Raw genomic sequence first — 18,389 nt, 5'->3', positions numbered from 1 at the left:
TTTGATTTTTATTTTATCCGTTGAACATAAAATTACATTAATTAAAATTAGTGAATTTTTTCTTCGAGTCTTTGTGAACGTTATGCGACGTATTTCTTATTATTAACCAGTCCATACGATCTCATAATGATATATATTTTTTTAAATTATTAATACAGTAAGATTTCCACTTTGAATATTAAGCTTTTACTTAACATTTTACTTAAAATTTTCTTCAACTTACATAAACCGGCTAATAGAAAATTAAACCCACAATATACTCGTACGTAATTTACTTATCTATTATCTCATATTATTCAGTTTGACACCAAATACGGGCAATCGAGGTAAGTGATCGACTAAAGAAATCCAATGCGGTAACGGATAGAACAGAGGTATATTAAAAAAAATTTAATGTTAATTTAATTTAAACAAAGCCGTATAATACATTTGTGGGATTAAATAATTTTATATATATATAAATTATCTGTAACAAAAATAACGTGAACTAGTAAAACATTGCAAGATTCATAGAATAAAACCAGAAATGTAACAAGATTAACAACAATAAATTAAATAAAGACTATTGTATATCATCTTAAATTTTTGAATCTAATAGCTGACCACTTAAAAATATAATGTAACTGCATTACGTATAGCCCAAACGATATAAAACTGCTGTAATTGTAGATATAAGTTTTTTTTTTTATTATAACGACATAGCAACTTTACAATTTGTTCATAGAACAATAAGTAAATAAGATGTATTTGAATCAACATAAAGTTGCCGCAAACCCAGCGGCTTATGACTTAAAAATGGAATAGAATAGCACTCCGTACGGCCAGACCATAAAGTCCCCTAATTGAAGCGATAACGCAAACCAAGAATATTATTTCTCAGCAATCTTGAAAAATCGCTGATCGTGTTATCTAATAAATTAATCGCCAAATAATTCGGGTGCCGATCCAAACGATTTTGATATTGTAGGCTGACCAGAGAAATTTCCTGCCGAACGGCTCGCAACTTAAGGTCATTCATTATATATTACCCTTATGTACCAGGGTATGTTGAGCATTTACCGCAGTGTTTTTATTTGGAAGCGTTTAAGTATATCAATACTGGAGTTTGCACGCTGTACTCCACAATTCAAGCCAGTTAAGTCCAAACAGGCTTGAAAACGGATTTATAGATCAATAATTTACTTTCTGCTGAAAGCCGAAAGATCTATGTCCTATCAGCCAGTACAAGTATTTATAAGTTATATATAAGTACATGTGATGTAAGTTAAAATGTAATATCAAATATTTTTATAATTTATCTTCTATGTACATATCTTCTAATCCCGAGATTAAGATTTGACTAAAATATTTTTTATGTTAGCAGTAAACTTTAATAAAAGTAAATCAGTAAATTGGAAAACAAGTTGACAGTTAAATTCCATTTACGAAATATTTACTTAAATGTAAAACTAGGCAGCCATTTCGATTGTTAAACAATGTATATAGGAAATAGATTATTAAAAAGTATATAATATTGGTCAATTATCCAATAAATAAATAAAAAAATAATAAAAAAAGCTAATGAAACATTATTAATACTACTTTCCTATATTTATACTTATTTCTTTTGAAGCTTTATTTTTAACAATCGAAATGTTCAGCAAGTTTTAGATTTAAAATAACATTTTCATAAGCAATTTATTTTATTGTTATCTTGTTTTTAAACTTGTCTTAATAACCGCTTAGCATAGTTCTTTGTAATTAGTTATTGTATTATTTACGATAAGATTGTTCATTATAATTCGCAGTAAAAAAGATAGAAAACTATTAATGTTTTTAAATGAAAAAAAAAAAAAAACTAAAAACGTTTCTCTAACTTATTTATTGTGATATTGTAACAATTTTTCTGACCTTCTAAAATGACAAATCTTTCTATGTAATTTAGCCCAACTTTTTACTTTCGGTTATTATTACAATCATGTTAGTAAAAATAAAATCATGTTTAAAATCCAGCAATAAAGGAAAATAATTAGTTTTAAATTGAGACTGTTCATTCCGTATATCACCGTGTTGTGTCTTTATTGGTCTTGTATATTTCATAATCAGAATAGTGAATATGTCCAAAAAACTGTTCTGTATGAGACCTTTTATGCAACCTCTCTAACCTGACCTTTTTCTTTCCTAATCTTGTAATTTCTTTCTTTCCTTATATCACATTCCATATCTTCTTTCTCTGCTTTGTTTTTCACCTTTTTCTTTCTGAATTTTTTTTTTTTTTAAGCAGTCTTCTATTAATTATGTGTACTATCTCCGACAGGGTTTCTTTTCCTTACGCCGTGTAATCTAACGTTTAATTATTAGTTTTTTTCATTTTCTCAAAGTGTATATTACGTTCTATAAAACGTTATACTTAGAGAAAATTAAAAAAATATTTTTCTCAATTCATATTCATCTCAATTATTTTATTATTATTTTTTTACATTTTTCATAATAATATTTCTAATAAATCTGATGCGGATACCACATGAAATAATTGTACGCAAATTAAATTACATACACACATTTTTTGCTGCATTTCATTTAAACTTACTTCATTTGAAACTGAGAAACGAATAACCAAATGTTTCACCAAATCTGATACGGACACCACATGACTTACTTGTACGCCTATTAAATTACATATACATATTTAAAAAAAAATGAAAAGTGTATAAAATTCTATTTCATTAATAACTTCTGATATTTTTTCGTATTTTTTTTTATTGTTATTATTGAATTATTTATTGTAAAAAACTTTTTACAATCAGAAGTTAATAATTATTAATAAATCAATATATTTTAATTTTAAAAAAAATTGTTAAAGAAAAAGGAACTGAAGTCGGATTCAAACCTATGTCCCTTACCCTTGTAAGATCCAAATTATTTCATAAGTAAAATTTTATCTGACTATAACTCTGGAACCAATGAAAATATGTACCACTTATGATAAATCGTTGAAAATCTCTCAATAAGGGCTTATTATTTTAGTTAAGAAATTTCCAAAATCCAAAGTTTTTGGATTTTGGGCTTTTTTTGGACATTTTTGGTCAAATCGATTGCAATTGAAAGGGGAGATGCACAACTACATGTTACAGCAGTACCCAAAATTTCATCATTATACGGCTAATCGATTTAGAGTTATGCGTGAAACATACGTACGTACAGAATTCACGCCGAAACTAGTCAATATTGATATTTCCGTTGAATCTGAAAACCGAAATTTTTCGCGATTACAATACTTCCTTTAATTCCTACATGGAAATAAAAAGGAAGAAGTTCTCAATTCGGACCACACGTAACTTAATGTATGCTTTAATTATTACGAATAAATCCACCGATTTCCATCAATTGTTATTGTTTACGGTTCATTTTGTTAAGAATTCCCTAGGTAGTTCTGTTATAAATTTACTCCAGACAACATCAGTAGCAAATTGTTTAAACAAAATTAAAACAGGTACTTCGGTGCGAGGACACACTGCGGAAGTGAAATTTCTTACGAAATATTATATGAATTTTAATGGTGCAAAATAACGTATGTATACAACATACACAAATTAAAAAAATGTTATTAAGAAATCTGAACTAACAATGTAATCCAATTTGTTAAATCTGTCAACAGTTAAATCCAAACTGAGATTTGAATATTTAAATATGAATGTGATCAAAAGAGTAACATCATTCTTTGAACACGATTCTTGAATAAACGGTGTTATCAGCTAACGCGTGACGATTTTTCGTGACGCTCGTTTTTTCCCAATTGACTTCCATCCCGAAGACTGCGTTAAGAAGCTTCGTATTTAAAAATGTCTTATATTTGCTTATCCAATTATTTAGCATTTGATTTTTACGTTATCAGCTACATGGATATATGCTATTGTAACTAGGCTAAACGGGAAAGTATGTTGATCAGTCACAATAAATCTAATAAAAATTGTCTTTTTTTTAATTTCATTCCTCCTTATAATTTTCATTATTGTTTTACAGTAAAAAAAAATTATCATAAAGATACAAATAGCGCTTAAAATAATTAAATTACAACTGAACTGCGCAACTCAATCAGTCAAGTTATGCTATGTGCAGACTTCGGCATGGGGAGTCAACCAAGAAAAAACGAACGTCCCGCGATAGCTGATAACACAATTCATTCAAGAATCGTGTTCAAACAATGATACTGGTAAAAAACCTCTATTAAAGGTTTTAATTTTAAATTTGTAAAATATATTTAAAATATATGTATATATATATATATATATATATATATATAAATTATTTAAAATAATTTTAAATTTTAATTAAAGGTTTTTATTTGACTAAACTTCAAAAGGGCTTAAATAAAGAGGTTAGTAAGTCGGCAGGTGTTTTTATTTTCGCGATGATTTAAAATAAAAAATAAAAATTTAACGAATTGAATTATTTTTCATTTTTTGCCGAATTTTTAATTTTCAGCAATTGCTGTAGTTATCCTGATACAGGATAAAATTTGTTAAAACTTTATTCGAAACGAGTAGATCTGATCTATATTTTTCAAACCTTACGAGTCGATACTGATAATAAAAGATACAGTTAGTTGGCAACTGTAATAAAGTTATGGGTAGTTAAGTATGTATTCATTATCACTTTTATCACGTAAATATTATAATAATTCATACAAATAAATAAATAATAACTCATAATAATAAATCATAAATAAACAAGTCATGAGTTTGAAATAACATTGATCATAAAAATTCTTCACCAGCATAATTTTTATACCTTCAAGCAATTAAAATAAATAATGTATTTATGTAACAGATAAAGCTAAACAAATACATTTCAAGGCAAATTGACCATATTATTGTTAAACAACAACAGGAATGATTAACATAATGTAAAAAATATAAAATCTTATTTTTATTAACAAATATAAGAAAAAAATATACGATGAATAATAAAAGGATATAATGATACATTAATGAATATATATATATTTTTTTTTTTCAGGACTAAATCTCACCGTAATCAAGGTTAATTCGGTAACCCAAATTGTTACAAATAAATATTTTCTGACTGAAGAAAAAAAATTTACTGTTAGTTATTTCCTAAGAGCGTTTATTCTGTAAAGTGGTTTGAATCTGAGCCAAAAATAACACTAACAAATAAGTACGAGTTAATATTAGAGTCTGTAACTGTACCGATAATGCCTGTTTTAGGCTAAACGTTTATACATTTAAAGCCAACGCACACAGCTTAAAAAAAACAACAAAAAAAAAACAATTTTTTAAAGTGTGTCGATTTATATAAACCATTCTGAAATAAAACTGTTACAAATATCAGCATTAATTAAAAATATTTATCATTAAAAAGAATATTGTTTACAACAAACGAAATTAAATACTCACTAATTACTCAATTAATATAATAAATTTTTGTATTTAAAAAGTTAAACAATTGTACCTGTATCTTTGGAAGAACAAATCGTGAATCGTGTTGAAGCATAAGATGAAATGTTTTACCGAATGCTGTAAATTCATATTGCGGATGCGGGTCCCAAATAGCAGCCATTTTATGACGGAAATGTCCCGAATGATGACGTAATGGGGGATTTTCTTGTGGGAGTTCCGCTGAAAATAAGAAAAAATTACAAATAATATATTATTACACAAAAATAAAAATAAATTATAAAAAATAACTGGAAATTAATAAAGAAGCATCTCTAAATTTTACAGTTACTCTACCGTAGATATTTATTCAATAAGCCCCGAGGTTGGTCTAGTGGTGAACGCGTCTTCACAAATCAGCTGATTTGGAAGTCGAGAGTTCCAGGGTTCAAGTCCTAGTAAAGGCAGTTACTTTTATACGGATTTGAATATTAAATCGTGGATACCGTTATTCTCTGGTGGTTGGGTTTCAATTAACCACACATCTCAGAAATGGTCGACTTGAGATTGTACAAGACTACACTTCGTTTACATTTAAACATATCATCCTCACTCATCCTCTGAAGTAACAGCTGACGGTAATTCCCGGAGGCAAAACAGGAAAAGGGAGCCTACTATATTGTGGAGTATGCATTAAACGAAATATAAATTAAAAAAAAAAAATTAATAGTGATCCTTATTGAATTTGTATTTTTGTAATAATATTTGTAAAATAATTATTATTTGTATTATTTTTTCCTCTTTTAAATGTACCACGTCTTAAATGCAACATGTATTTGTTACCAGGCCATCTAATTTACTTTAAATACGATTCAAAAAGATTGATATTTTACAAACATGTAATTTACCTTTTATTAAATGATTAAGCCTAAAAAAAAAAAAAATTATTAATAATATACAAGGCTTTTATGTATTAAATTTGATACATAGTATATGTGAATGTCAGTCAACAAATGATTTGTTTTACAAACCTTTAAAATAACGATAATAATTAAATATAAATAAATGAGGAAAAATTATAAATGTACAAAAATAATTTTAAAATAACGTAATTATTCAATAGGTATAAATACTTTAAATTTTGTATGCTAATTTTTTTTTAATACTGTTGAAATATGTTAAATTATTTTTCTAAATTAACAAAAAACCTTAAAATATATAAAGAGGCCTTGGCATTAAAATATTGTTTTTAAATATATAAAAAATGTTTAATAATAATTTTATTACTACAATATTCATTCCGGTAATTATGCAATAATAGGTTTATAATAACTAAATTGCTTATTCATGTTAGTTAAAACGCGTAAAAATGTAATTAATGATAAGAAAAAAGTTGATGACTTTTAAATTACTTGGTTTAAATAATTTTTTTTTTTAATTACTATTACAGAAATTCCAATATTCTCAGAATTAAAAATACATAATATCAGAAACTTGTCATGTTAAAATACACGAAATTTGACATTTCCTTGAAAAACGTTTAGGGGCCAGTAAGATAGATAAATATAGAGGTGTGTGCAAAGAATTAATGTAGACTCGTTTAAGAAAAAAATTAACCATATGAACCAATATACAGTATCCCACGAAGAGGTAGTATACGCTATACACGCTTTTGATTTAGTATCACTCGCCTGTTCCCCACCGATTCTATTGAAACTTAATAAACCTTTTAACGAAAATTCTAAAAATGTCCTACGAAAATTTCAATCTTCTGGATTTATAGAAATAATACAGCGATTTATAAATCGCCATTCTGATTTATAAAATCATCAGTTTCAGATAAACCACATTTTTTATTCATTACAAAATAGCTAATAAAATGATTATAAATACATAATGGATGTATTGTTAACCAACAGCTGTTCAAATGAATAAAACAAGTTAATAATTAATCATAACCATGATTAATCTAACTGTTTTTAATTATTATTTTAGTTCTAATCATTTTTATCAACTACTTTGTAATTAATAAATAATGTGGTTTATCTGAAAATTGACGTTTTTATTTGAAAGGCGCCATTTTGGCGCCAACTTTATTATTTCAAATGAAAACTTCATGTTTTTCTTACTTTTTTAGGTAGAAAATAGTATTTTAAGACATTTTTATTCTCGGTTACTTTTTCTAACGCAACCGTTAGGGTGCTGCGGGCCGACAACAAATTAGGAAGCTACCTTGCAACTCCTAACGCCCGCAGCTCCCTAACGCTGCGGGCAACAAATCAAATATAGTAGCCATTTTTATTATATTAAATGGAAACGTAATGCATTAGTATTTGGTTATCAAATAATATTTTCAAAGTTCGAAAAATTAAATAAGCGGAAAATACAGTAAAGGTAAGATTTACGTTTTACCTTGTACGTAAGATTTAGACTTACTTGTACAATGAGGTTTTATTTTTATTTATTAGGAAGGAAGAATTTGTTATATCAGAACTGCAGTCAATTATAATATATTTTCAAAACGGCCAACGTTATTAAAAATGCAAGGAGCCGCTCTGCTGAAAACGTCATTAACAGCTTTCAATAATGTGTTGCGACAGATGTAGTACAAAAATTTCGATTACCTTAGGTGTTATTTCTTCCACTGAAGAACACAGAGAAGGTATGCTTGCCAAGCAATATCTCCTTGTTTAGAGACTGGGCCACCCTGGAACTTAGAGGTCAAAGGGAAAATTGGCCACTCACAAGTGGCGAGAGCCGCATTGTCGTACCGTGTGGAAGTTCCTTGATGCGGTTTCTATGTTCAACCGACATCAGTAGTTTAATTAAGGAAAAGACTCCTATCGCACTGCTGTCGGAAGCTAACCTAGAGATATATGGCTTACCACCAGCCAATTAAGACTCCAAACGCTTTAATATGGTGGACAGGTACTTGCTGGCATTCAGCGACCTAGGCGTGGCAGCGAATTGCTGTCTAGACGACGTAAATTTTAATTTATGGATGTCATATATTTTTGGTAGTTGACGGGGTGCGCCTACACATTTTAGTAAATATATGACAAGTGAGTGGTTGGGACACGTTAGCCAGTCGTGTATGGCACCGCGCTTAGTCCGCTCAAGATGTTAAGTAAGCTCTAGGAGCTATTTAGGACACTGGTCGCTAAACTGTTTCGATGCTTAGTAGCTGTTTGTGGCACAGACATTCGGTTTTATGCTTTAGGGCGACCGAATGGGGTGGTGGCGGGAGAAATGCCAAGCAAACCAATCTCCTTGTTTAGCAATACACCTATTTTGGAAATGAGCAATTAATAATGCCTGGCCTCGCCACGGCTGTGTGCTGCAGCTTCGTCTTGTTGGAAATACATTTCCAATCGCAGATTTAAAGGCTAGTCATTAATAGATGGCAATAGAACGTCCTTCATCAATTGATGGTATCGAGCTCTTGTATGAATTCCCTCGTAGAAATGCACGGTCAAAATTTGATTGTTGATGATGACGCACCATAACAGCAGTTATTGAAAATCTCACTTCATTGTGTCCTACTCTGACAATTACCGGATTTTCTTTCGACTAATATTGGTTGTTATTTATTCAATCGTGCATTCCAATGTTGGAGAAACTGGTTTCATCCCGCCAGATAATATTAGACAAAAAATTAGGATAATTTACAACCTGTAATCCATCTGTTGAATTCAAGACTTCTTCCTTTCATTACCAGCCATCATACTGTAAAGAACAGCAGGTTTATACGCACGGTAACTGTGCTACCGCAACACACTTGCTATTAAGCCGTAAGGTACGGGTAGCGACTGCGCTGGTTCCTTTGTAGAAGCTGCAGGACATGCTTCAAAGAAAGTCAGAATATCGGTCTCAATATTTTCAATAACAACTCTGTTCTTGTTACTTTTTTTTTTTTTTTTTTTTTTTTTTTACCTTGTTAAACACCCCCAACATCCCCAGCCTCCTCCTATGCGTGTCGTGGCAGTCGACTGCCACGACACGGCAGTCGAAACCGTTTCGAAAAGGCAGTCTTTCCGTTTCTATGGCGTCCCATCGGGGTCCTCTCAAGTTTCATCAGGATGCAGTAGCCCTCCCTTCTGGACGATCACTACATCCCTCCACTGAGAGGCTACCCTTCCCGTCCCTACACTAGGTTCCCGACTGCGCCTTGCACGCAGCCGGCAAACCGCCGCGTCCCCCCAATTCTTGTTACTTACAAATAAGTTTCCAGAATAACTACTTTTTCGTTTTATCAAACTGCATTATTAAAATAAAAATTACACCAAAAAACTGATAAATAAATACTTCAAATAAGAAACTAAAACAAATAAAGAATATTCATTTACTTAACAACTCAAACAACTAATGGATACTGTTAAATTCGAGAAATATTTTAACGATGCAAACCGGTAATAATTACTTATCATTAAAAGTTTACAACTGTTAGGCTTTAGCTACGTGGTTTCAATTAACCACACATCTCAGGAATGGTCGGCCTGAGACTATATAAGATTACACTTCATTCATAGATATCATCCTCATTTTTTCTGAGAAGTAATAGATTACGGTGGTTCCCGAGACTAAACAGAAAAAGAAAGAAGCTGTAGCTCCGTAACGGCTGCGTTTAGAGAAAAATACACAATAATAAAAAATTCCTAAATTTTTTTTGGTGTCTCGAATTATATTTAGAATCGGTATGTGGAAACCACAAATAAATTACAACGAGCTAAGTGTAAAGGAGTTTCCTTGAAACAACATAATTAAATATATTTAAAAAAAAAAATATCAATAGCAAATCAAAGAGAGCTTATGCAATGGTACAGTCTAAACAACTAGACACGAGAATTGAAAAAAATTTAGTAATGCGAATAAAACGATAAGATAAAAGAAAAAGTAACATAATAACAAATCAAAAACCAAAAACATACAAACTCAAGCCTTGTCCCAAGTATCATTATTAGGTTCCTAGGTCAAATATATGTAGCCGCTTTAACCTCCTAAAATCTTCACCGTTATCCAAGGTAACAATTAGATGGCTCACAGTAGTCATTAAGTTTTATCTTATACTTGGTTGCTAATTAATTCACTTCTTTCCGAACGTACGGTAACCCTAAGAACTCATAGGTTTCAGTGTTCCGAACAAACCGTGGTACATGCGTTATGCATATCTCAAATTTATTCTGGAAGCGTTGAATATTCTCTATATTGCTGGTACTTGCTGTACTTCAAAGTTGAACTCCGAATTTCCAAACAGTTTTAAAATCACTTTGCACATTAGTAGCTTGTTAGATACGTATAACTGCAATTCCATGCGGAATTTAAAAAAAAAAACGATTTGTTGAACAAAACGTATTCCTCATTATATTGTAGCATAAAACAAAAACTGTTACAAATAAAGTAACATACTATTACGTGGTTCTGTGTTTCTTTCCATACACATTATGTATTTTGTTTTACAATACCTTTAGTGTACAAGCGTTTTTAATTAGAAGAGGTAAATGTTAACGTGATAACTGATTAATTTACGAAGGGAAATGAAACTGATCTTAGAGATATTACGATTTGTTTTCCATAATTATATTAAAAAGCCTACATATATTACAAAGCCTAATTATATTTACTTAGCCTACAGACATTAAGGTCCAAAAAAAAATTAATTTTTTTACGATTTAAATTACGTAAAAGGAATTAACAATTACAGTCTTAATGACCACGGTTAGGGTTAAGATCAGAGTTCTTAAACCCTAATAGCTTCATACCTGTGGACAACGAAGAGCTGAAGACCCCTTCTGCCCCAACTGTCAGGACTCAGACACGCCGGAGCATGTGATATTCCGTGCCCGCGGTGGAACTGTGCTGCCGTAATAGGGCACCTCGATGTAGGAACCATCGTTGGAACATGTTAAACAGTCCGGTGGACTTCAATAATGTGACGGGTTTTGTGTCGGGAATACTTCAAATGAAATATCGGGAAGCGAGGAGGATGAGGAACAACTTTGTACGGAGCTGCCGTTCCCCCGTGCTTGCACATGGGGGCGGTGTTGATGAAGTGCGGGGTCTCTCAATCCCCTGAGCTAAAAGACTGAGTCCGGCTGGGCTGTCCCTTCGGTGGGTGTCCCCGTTAGAAGCGAAGCACAAAGGACCGAGTTCCGGTTGCTGGGTGACGGCAGGCCGGGAACGGCATAGCCGGGCCTGGCGTTTCCTTCACCTTCCGGAACCGTGGACATCTTAATTGGGGGTCTAGTTCCGGGAGGCAAGGTTAAAAAAACCAAATAGCTTATTAACAGTAGATGAAATGAGACGTAAGGTTATGGCGCATGCAAAAAACGGTAAGTAACCCTTAAAATGATTTTAGGGTTAGATTAAGGGGTTCATTTCCTATTTCATACACCTAATGCACAACCTACATCTAACTCAAGTTATATTAAGTTTTATATTTTGTGATCTTGCGTTGTACAAGCTTAACTTTAAACATTTTTCATAAGGATTGTTTTTAATAACACGTAAATATACTTTTTGATGGACTTTGCGTTAACCAAATCGCCAATTACCGCGTTTTTATTCTGCCTTTGTTTATTTGTTAAGATGACTAAATACGTTAAATGTTAATTGTTTTACTTATTATTTAAAAGTTAGTAGTATAATAAAACTGCATTATAATTAATCATACGTCATATATCGTATCCATTACATACATATATAACGTATCCATTTTATCTTCGTAGCTAAAATACAGATTGTAATAATAAAAAATATGTTACAAAAAAATTAAATTAACAGCAACTGATATAAAAATTTTGTTTAATACACAAATTTGGGACGAGTTATCTAGGTTGCATAATTCATTTTCGATTCATTTGTTTAGATGAATTTTATTTGTTTGTGGTAAAATCGCAGTTTTGCAATATGGGGAGAAACAAAGTTATATATTTTATTTATTTATATATGTAATTTAGATAAACAGTACAAATTTAAAAAATTATATAGTAGAATAAAATTATCAAATATTTGAGATATGGCAATTTAATTTAAATAAATTTTAACTGATATATTCAAGCATTAGTAATTATTTAAAACTAATGACCCTAAACCACTTTTTATTGCACTTTTTAATTATTAACATTGTCAGCGTAAGAAATATTATTTATTAATAAATAATTTGATATTGCTTCTAAGAAACATATTTTTCATGAAAATAATAATGATTAATCATTTAAAAAATTAATTAGATTAAATTTAATAATTATCTATTTTTATAGTAAAATATTAATAGACAATAAATTATATAAACTGATTTGTCTGTATATTTGAATTTTTTTTTAAATAGTTTAATTATTTTATATTTCTTGGTAACCTCTTCAGAAGATAAGAAAAATATAACATTATATGTTTTACCATGAAACTTCTTTATGTTTGTATGGTTATCAAATGTGTTCGTAAAAAAAGCTAACAACAAAGTTGTGATACTTTCCTGATATTGGTTGTTCATTTTTATATAGTGGAAAAATAATGTTACATGAAAAAACTTAAAAAAACATGTAAAGATCGATATGTTTTAACTTTTTTCACCCATCATCAAAATCACCTCCTGAGAAAATCTGAATACTATGTTAAATGGACGAAAGTAAAAAAAAAACCTCTGAAAATTGTGCAACCAAAAAAAGATTTTTTTGGGAAGGTCAAGGTGAATTATGATAAAATTCTATTATTATTACTAGGTGATCCGGCAATGCTTCGCTATTGCTAGATTTGTATGTGTATATATATATATATATATATATATATATTAAATAAACAACTAAACCTTTGATATCAATTATTGTATTTAGTTAAAATTTAATTTTTAACGGAAAGAGAAATGGCTACAAAATTATGACAATTAATACTGAACATTAAGAAACTTACAAAATATTACGGAACAAAATTTAACCTTTCACTACATAAAAGTTAAAATGTAAGTAAATCCAATTGTCAAAACAACAGCACTATCTATCGGATTAAATTCAAACTACTCTTTAAACACAGTAATCGGTTCGAAATATCCCTAAATTTCTTTCTACTGATCAGGTCGAGGATTTCAATAGATTTAATCCTTCTCCGGACAAAGCGGACAATTTTGCAAAAAACATCGCGTAAATCGGTCCGGTAGATTTAGTCTATAGCGGACATACACACGAACATTATATTTTATATATATATATATATATATATATATAAAGTTTAAATAAACCAGACATGAGATGAAAAACTACGTTCTTCGTAAAAATGAACAATAAAAGGACAAATAAAAACAAGTCTTTAGACACGTAAAGATTATATTTGTAATTTTACGTAAATCTTCGCACACTCTGCAAAATAGTTTCCTTATCTTGCACCTGAGTCCATTTGAAAATAATAGTAATTAAAAGTTTTCCGCAGCTAAATGAAAAAAGTAATACGAAAATGGGAAATAAATTTAAGTATCTACAAACAAAAAACAACACGTCATGAGCGATTCTTTAGCAGTGACCAAAAAAAACTACTGAAGCTTTAATCAATAATTAAATGCTTTAATTTGATTAATGAATAATTTGCATACACATTCTTCTTAGAATATAAGTTCACACTAAGAAATTATTCTTTTAAATCCTGAGTTTAAAGGGTTAAAATGAAATTTATTATTTGATTAATGAAGGTATCATCTTGATTATGGTGTCTGTAATTTTAAAGTATCTAAAAAAACATTTTTTTTAATTTTTTGTAATTCGTCCTTAAAAGGGGTAAAATAGGGTAAAAAATATTTCGAACAATGATGGAAAATTTTCTCCATCTCCGACTATACTAAAGAAATATTCGCTTGATTTGGGCTTGCAAATACTCTTTAGGTAAAATATTTATCTAAGAACTATTTTTGACTTTTTTGTTTTAATGTTTTAAAGGGTAAAAGACATAAATTGTTTTTTTATCAATTTGCCTTTTTACCGCTACTGAATCAATCTTTAAGAGTTCTGGTAACATTGTGATGGTAATTAATGTTTCTAATTCTGACTATGTATTTCGCAAACGAAGCCGCGACGGGAAATATAAAAACCAGTTAGCAAGTCCTTTTCTTTTTCTGTTTAGTCTCTGGAACAACCGTAAGGTATTACTTCAAAGGATGAATGAGGATGATATGTATGAGTGTAAGTGAAGTGTAGTCTTGTACAGCCTCAGGTCGATGATTTCTGAGATGTGTGATTAATTGAAACCCAACCACCAAAGAACACCGGTATCCACGATCTAGTATTCAAATTCGTATAAAAGTAACTGCCTTTACTAGGTTTTGAATCTTAGAACTCTCGACTTTGAAATAAGCTGGTTTGCAATGACGAGTTCACCGATTGAGCAACCCGATGGGTAGTTAGTAAGTGGGTCTTTTTTTTTGTTTAACCTCCGGGACCACCGTTAGGTATTGTTTCAGAGGATGAGATGAATGACAATGTAGCGTGTGAAAATGCCATGCCTGACCGGGATTCGAACCCAGGACCTCCGCATGAAAAACCGAGACTCTACCACTCGCGCCACGGATGCTGGTAGTTAGTGAGTCTTGTACTGACGAAAATGTAGATATAAAGAAATTACAATACACTGGTAGTTTTTATAAATTGGTTTTTATAAATTAAACAGGCTTTAATTTTTATTTATTATTATTATTCTCATAAGCATGAGTTTAATGAACACAGGAGATCCAGGAGACAGAGCCCTCAGGCGAAACATCCCCTGATCGCGACGGGAAACGCAAGTAACCATGTAGCGCGGGCGAAGCCGACACAGAGATGCTAGTATATACATACAATATTGTTATTAAAACATATATATTCTTTACTTTACAACTATTTCTGATGGTTAATTTGTTATGGATTTTTTTGTTTTAATACACGTTTTTTTTAGATTTTCTCTTGTAATTTTTACGGGTTGTAAACCTGATTCCTCTTTAATGCTCTAGTGATAAGCTAACTTTTTAGGTATACTTACCGAGTGCCATACATTAAAAAAAAAGATAATTAAACACGTTTTTCTAAAATAATTAAAAAGTAATTGAAATTAGGATCTCTAACAGATTATTTTTACTTTAATATATATCAGAGGTTTTTGTTATAATAAAAAAATCCAGCAGCTAGATTTATAAATTGATATATAAATAGACAATTAAATACAAACTATTATACTCCGAGTATTAAAATTAGTTCGAAGTCTAATTTTAATAGCAGAATAAAAAAATAAACAAGGAATAGTACATAAATAGAAACGGAAGCTGTAAGAGACAGAAGCAAAGCGTGACTTACGTTGTGCCCAGATGTCGTCGCCGTATAGGAGATTCTGTTCAAGAGGACCACCCGGGGATGTTTTCAATGGTTTTACTAGTTCAACTACTTCACCATCTGTAACATACAATACACACAATTCATAAATAAATAAATACATTGGAAACAATCAACAAACAATGTCTATTTTCTTCATATCGTTGTTCTGACTTTGTTTTATAATGTAATACGAGAGGTACAAAATGATTAGTTGAAGATTAGGACGTTAAATCTTTTTTCTTTCTTTTTTCATCTACGAAAAAATTGTTTTTTTTTCGTGCAACATAATACCCACTACATACTAATTACTTATGCCTACTCATATCATAACTGTACGAATGGTGTGCGCCCAATTTGTATTCGAATGAATGAAAAATAATCAAAGGAAATAAACAATTCTGCGACAAAAAAAAAATATATATTTACGCTACATTATATTATTTACAATTCATTTAATTTTTATTAGAATATAATTATTTTTCTAATAAAAAATAAATTACACAAAATTAAAAGAAATATATAACAAAATCTTTTCAATCTTTATACACCACATAAATCAAAATATTCATGTTAATGTGTTTGTACCGAATTTTGCTAAAAACTCAAAAACAACTAAGCCAATATTAAATATTCTTTTAATATTATATTTATTGAACTCAAGAAAAAAATTCGTAATTTATCGAAATAACTTGAAAATCGGATGGATAGTAAGTCCTAAACCGAGTGTTTGTAATATTACAGTTTCATTTTATCTGTAGCAATATTACTACAGTTACGTTCATCACCTTACGGAAACCTATGTTTTTTTACATCAATAATTTATCAGAAAATTTTACTATTCACATTTATCATCGTAGATACACGAGTGTGTGTTTTACTTTTCTTTTTAACAAGTACTATTTATACCCTTATAATCTGTGAATTGCTAATTACGCATTTTATTATTATATTATCTTTACGTTTAATACAAAACTGAAGCAAAATCTTATTATTTGAATTTATATTTTTTCTTGTTTACGGGATTGCGAACATTAAATTAATAGTTGTAACCCAAAAGAAATTTATTACTATTACAAATCTTTCCTATATCTACTATAAATATTGGTAATATTTACCAGTAGGCCGCTCTATGTTGACAAAAACTATATCTTGGTTATTCATTAAAGTCTTTTATGGATGAAATTTTTAATGGTTACTGTGGTAACCATTAAAAATTTCTGGAGACAACTAAAAGAGACAACTTTGTGGAAGGCCACGAGGAAACGTCAGTGGCCATCGCCTCAGTTCCCTCCATTAAAGAAGTCAGATGAGTCTTGGTAGAGTGATGGTTAAGGTATTAGTAAAGTGATATCGGGAAGGTCGAACGTTTTGCTAGTCATACGCGATCAGTCTTTCAGAAAATTAACATCTACAGCACTGGTGAAGAGGAGATTCTGGACTTCTTAGACAGCCCGATGCCGATGAGTCTTCCGATTAAGCCTTTCTAATCTACGGAGGAAATGCTGGAAGCGATTGCAAAGGAGGATAACTCTAAGAAAGCCTCAAGCTTTGACTTTTTTAGCAACAAAATGCTCGTTAGCTCCAATCTAAGGCAGTTATTTATGACTCAACTCTTCAATGGTATCCTCCGAACTACGTGTTATCCGTCGAAGTAGATAGTGTCTCAAATAATGATTGTACCTAAGCCGGGCAAGTCAGTGTATGACATGTCCCGGTACAGGCCGATAAGCCTACTACCTAATTTGTCTAAAGTATTCGAAAAGCTATTATTCCTTCAGAGGTTGTGCCCTGTATTAGAGGAGGGACAAGTTATTCCTGACCACCAGTTCGGACTTCGGGGTGGTCACTTTATCACTGAACAGACTCACAAGATCATTCGTGTTGTCATCAATTGCTTGGAGGAGAAAAAGTTATGTTCGGCTGCCTTCCTAGATATAAAGCAAACATTCGATAAGGTATAGCTGCCTGGACTGCTATAAAAACTAAAAACAAATCTAGCTCAACTTTTTTATTTAACACCGAGTAGTTTTACTTGGACGGACATTTCTTCCAAATTAAATTACAAGGAAGAGTTATCTGAATTCTTTGGTATTTCCTCGGTTGTTCTTCAGGGCTCAGTGCTGCGGCTGGGGCCGACCCTCTACTCCGTCTTTACTATAGACCTCCCAGTTACAGACATTACCACTATTGCATCATTTGCTGACAACATGGCAAACGTGGGTGTCGATGATGATCCAAATCAAGCTCCGACTAAGTTGCAATCTGAATTCGACATTCTGAATGATGAAAAGGAAAATAAAGGTCAATCAAGCGAAATCGACTCGCATGAGATTCGCGATGAGAAGAGGTGACTGCCCAGAAATCAATTTACATGGACGTTACATCCCACGAGCTGAAAGTGTACGGTATTAAGTATTCATCTAGATCGTTGTCTAACATGGAAGGTTCACATTAAGGAAAAAGTAAACAACTAGATGTTAAATTTAAGCAGCTATACTGGTTATTAGGCAGGAAATCCCTATCTAACACGTTACTTCTGTAGAAAGTGATTCTCAAACCGGTTTGGACACAAAGGATCCAACCCCGGGGTACAAAAACACCAGCAATATAGAAATTATTCAGCGTTACCAGAATAAATTTTCAAATGCATTACACAGGCGCCATAGTTAGTACGGAAAACGAAATTCATGAG

The 18,389-nt window shown here is 30.9% G+C and overlaps 1 protein-coding gene across 5 annotated transcripts in view; it reads right to left on the bottom strand.

The window, feature by feature from the left end:
- Positions 1 to 18,389, bottom strand: part of AdamTS-A (ADAM metallopeptidase with thrombospondin type 1 motif A) — an 854,579-nt gene that overhangs the window by 371,733 nt on the left and 464,457 nt on the right. For all 5 annotated transcript variants that reach the window (XM_075374246.1, XM_075374249.1, XM_075374251.1 and 2 more), the window contains exons 2-3: positions 15,680 to 15,775; positions 5,452 to 5,618 (exon numbers count right to left, since the gene is read on the bottom strand). In XM_075374246.1, the coding sequence (XP_075230361.1) occupies positions 5,452 to 5,618; positions 15,680 to 15,775 (263 nt within the window). The remainder of the gene's footprint in view (positions 1 to 5,451; positions 5,619 to 15,679; positions 15,776 to 18,389) is intronic.

The sequence above is a fragment of the Lycorma delicatula genome, chromosome 8, assembly GCF_047948215.1.
Source record: "Lycorma delicatula isolate Av1 chromosome 8, ASM4794821v1, whole genome shotgun sequence".
Lineage (NCBI taxonomy): Eukaryota > Metazoa > Arthropoda > Insecta > Hemiptera > Fulgoridae > Lycorma > Lycorma delicatula.
The sequence above is the reverse complement of the archived record's forward strand: the minus strand, read 5'-3'. Positions and strand labels throughout refer to the sequence as shown.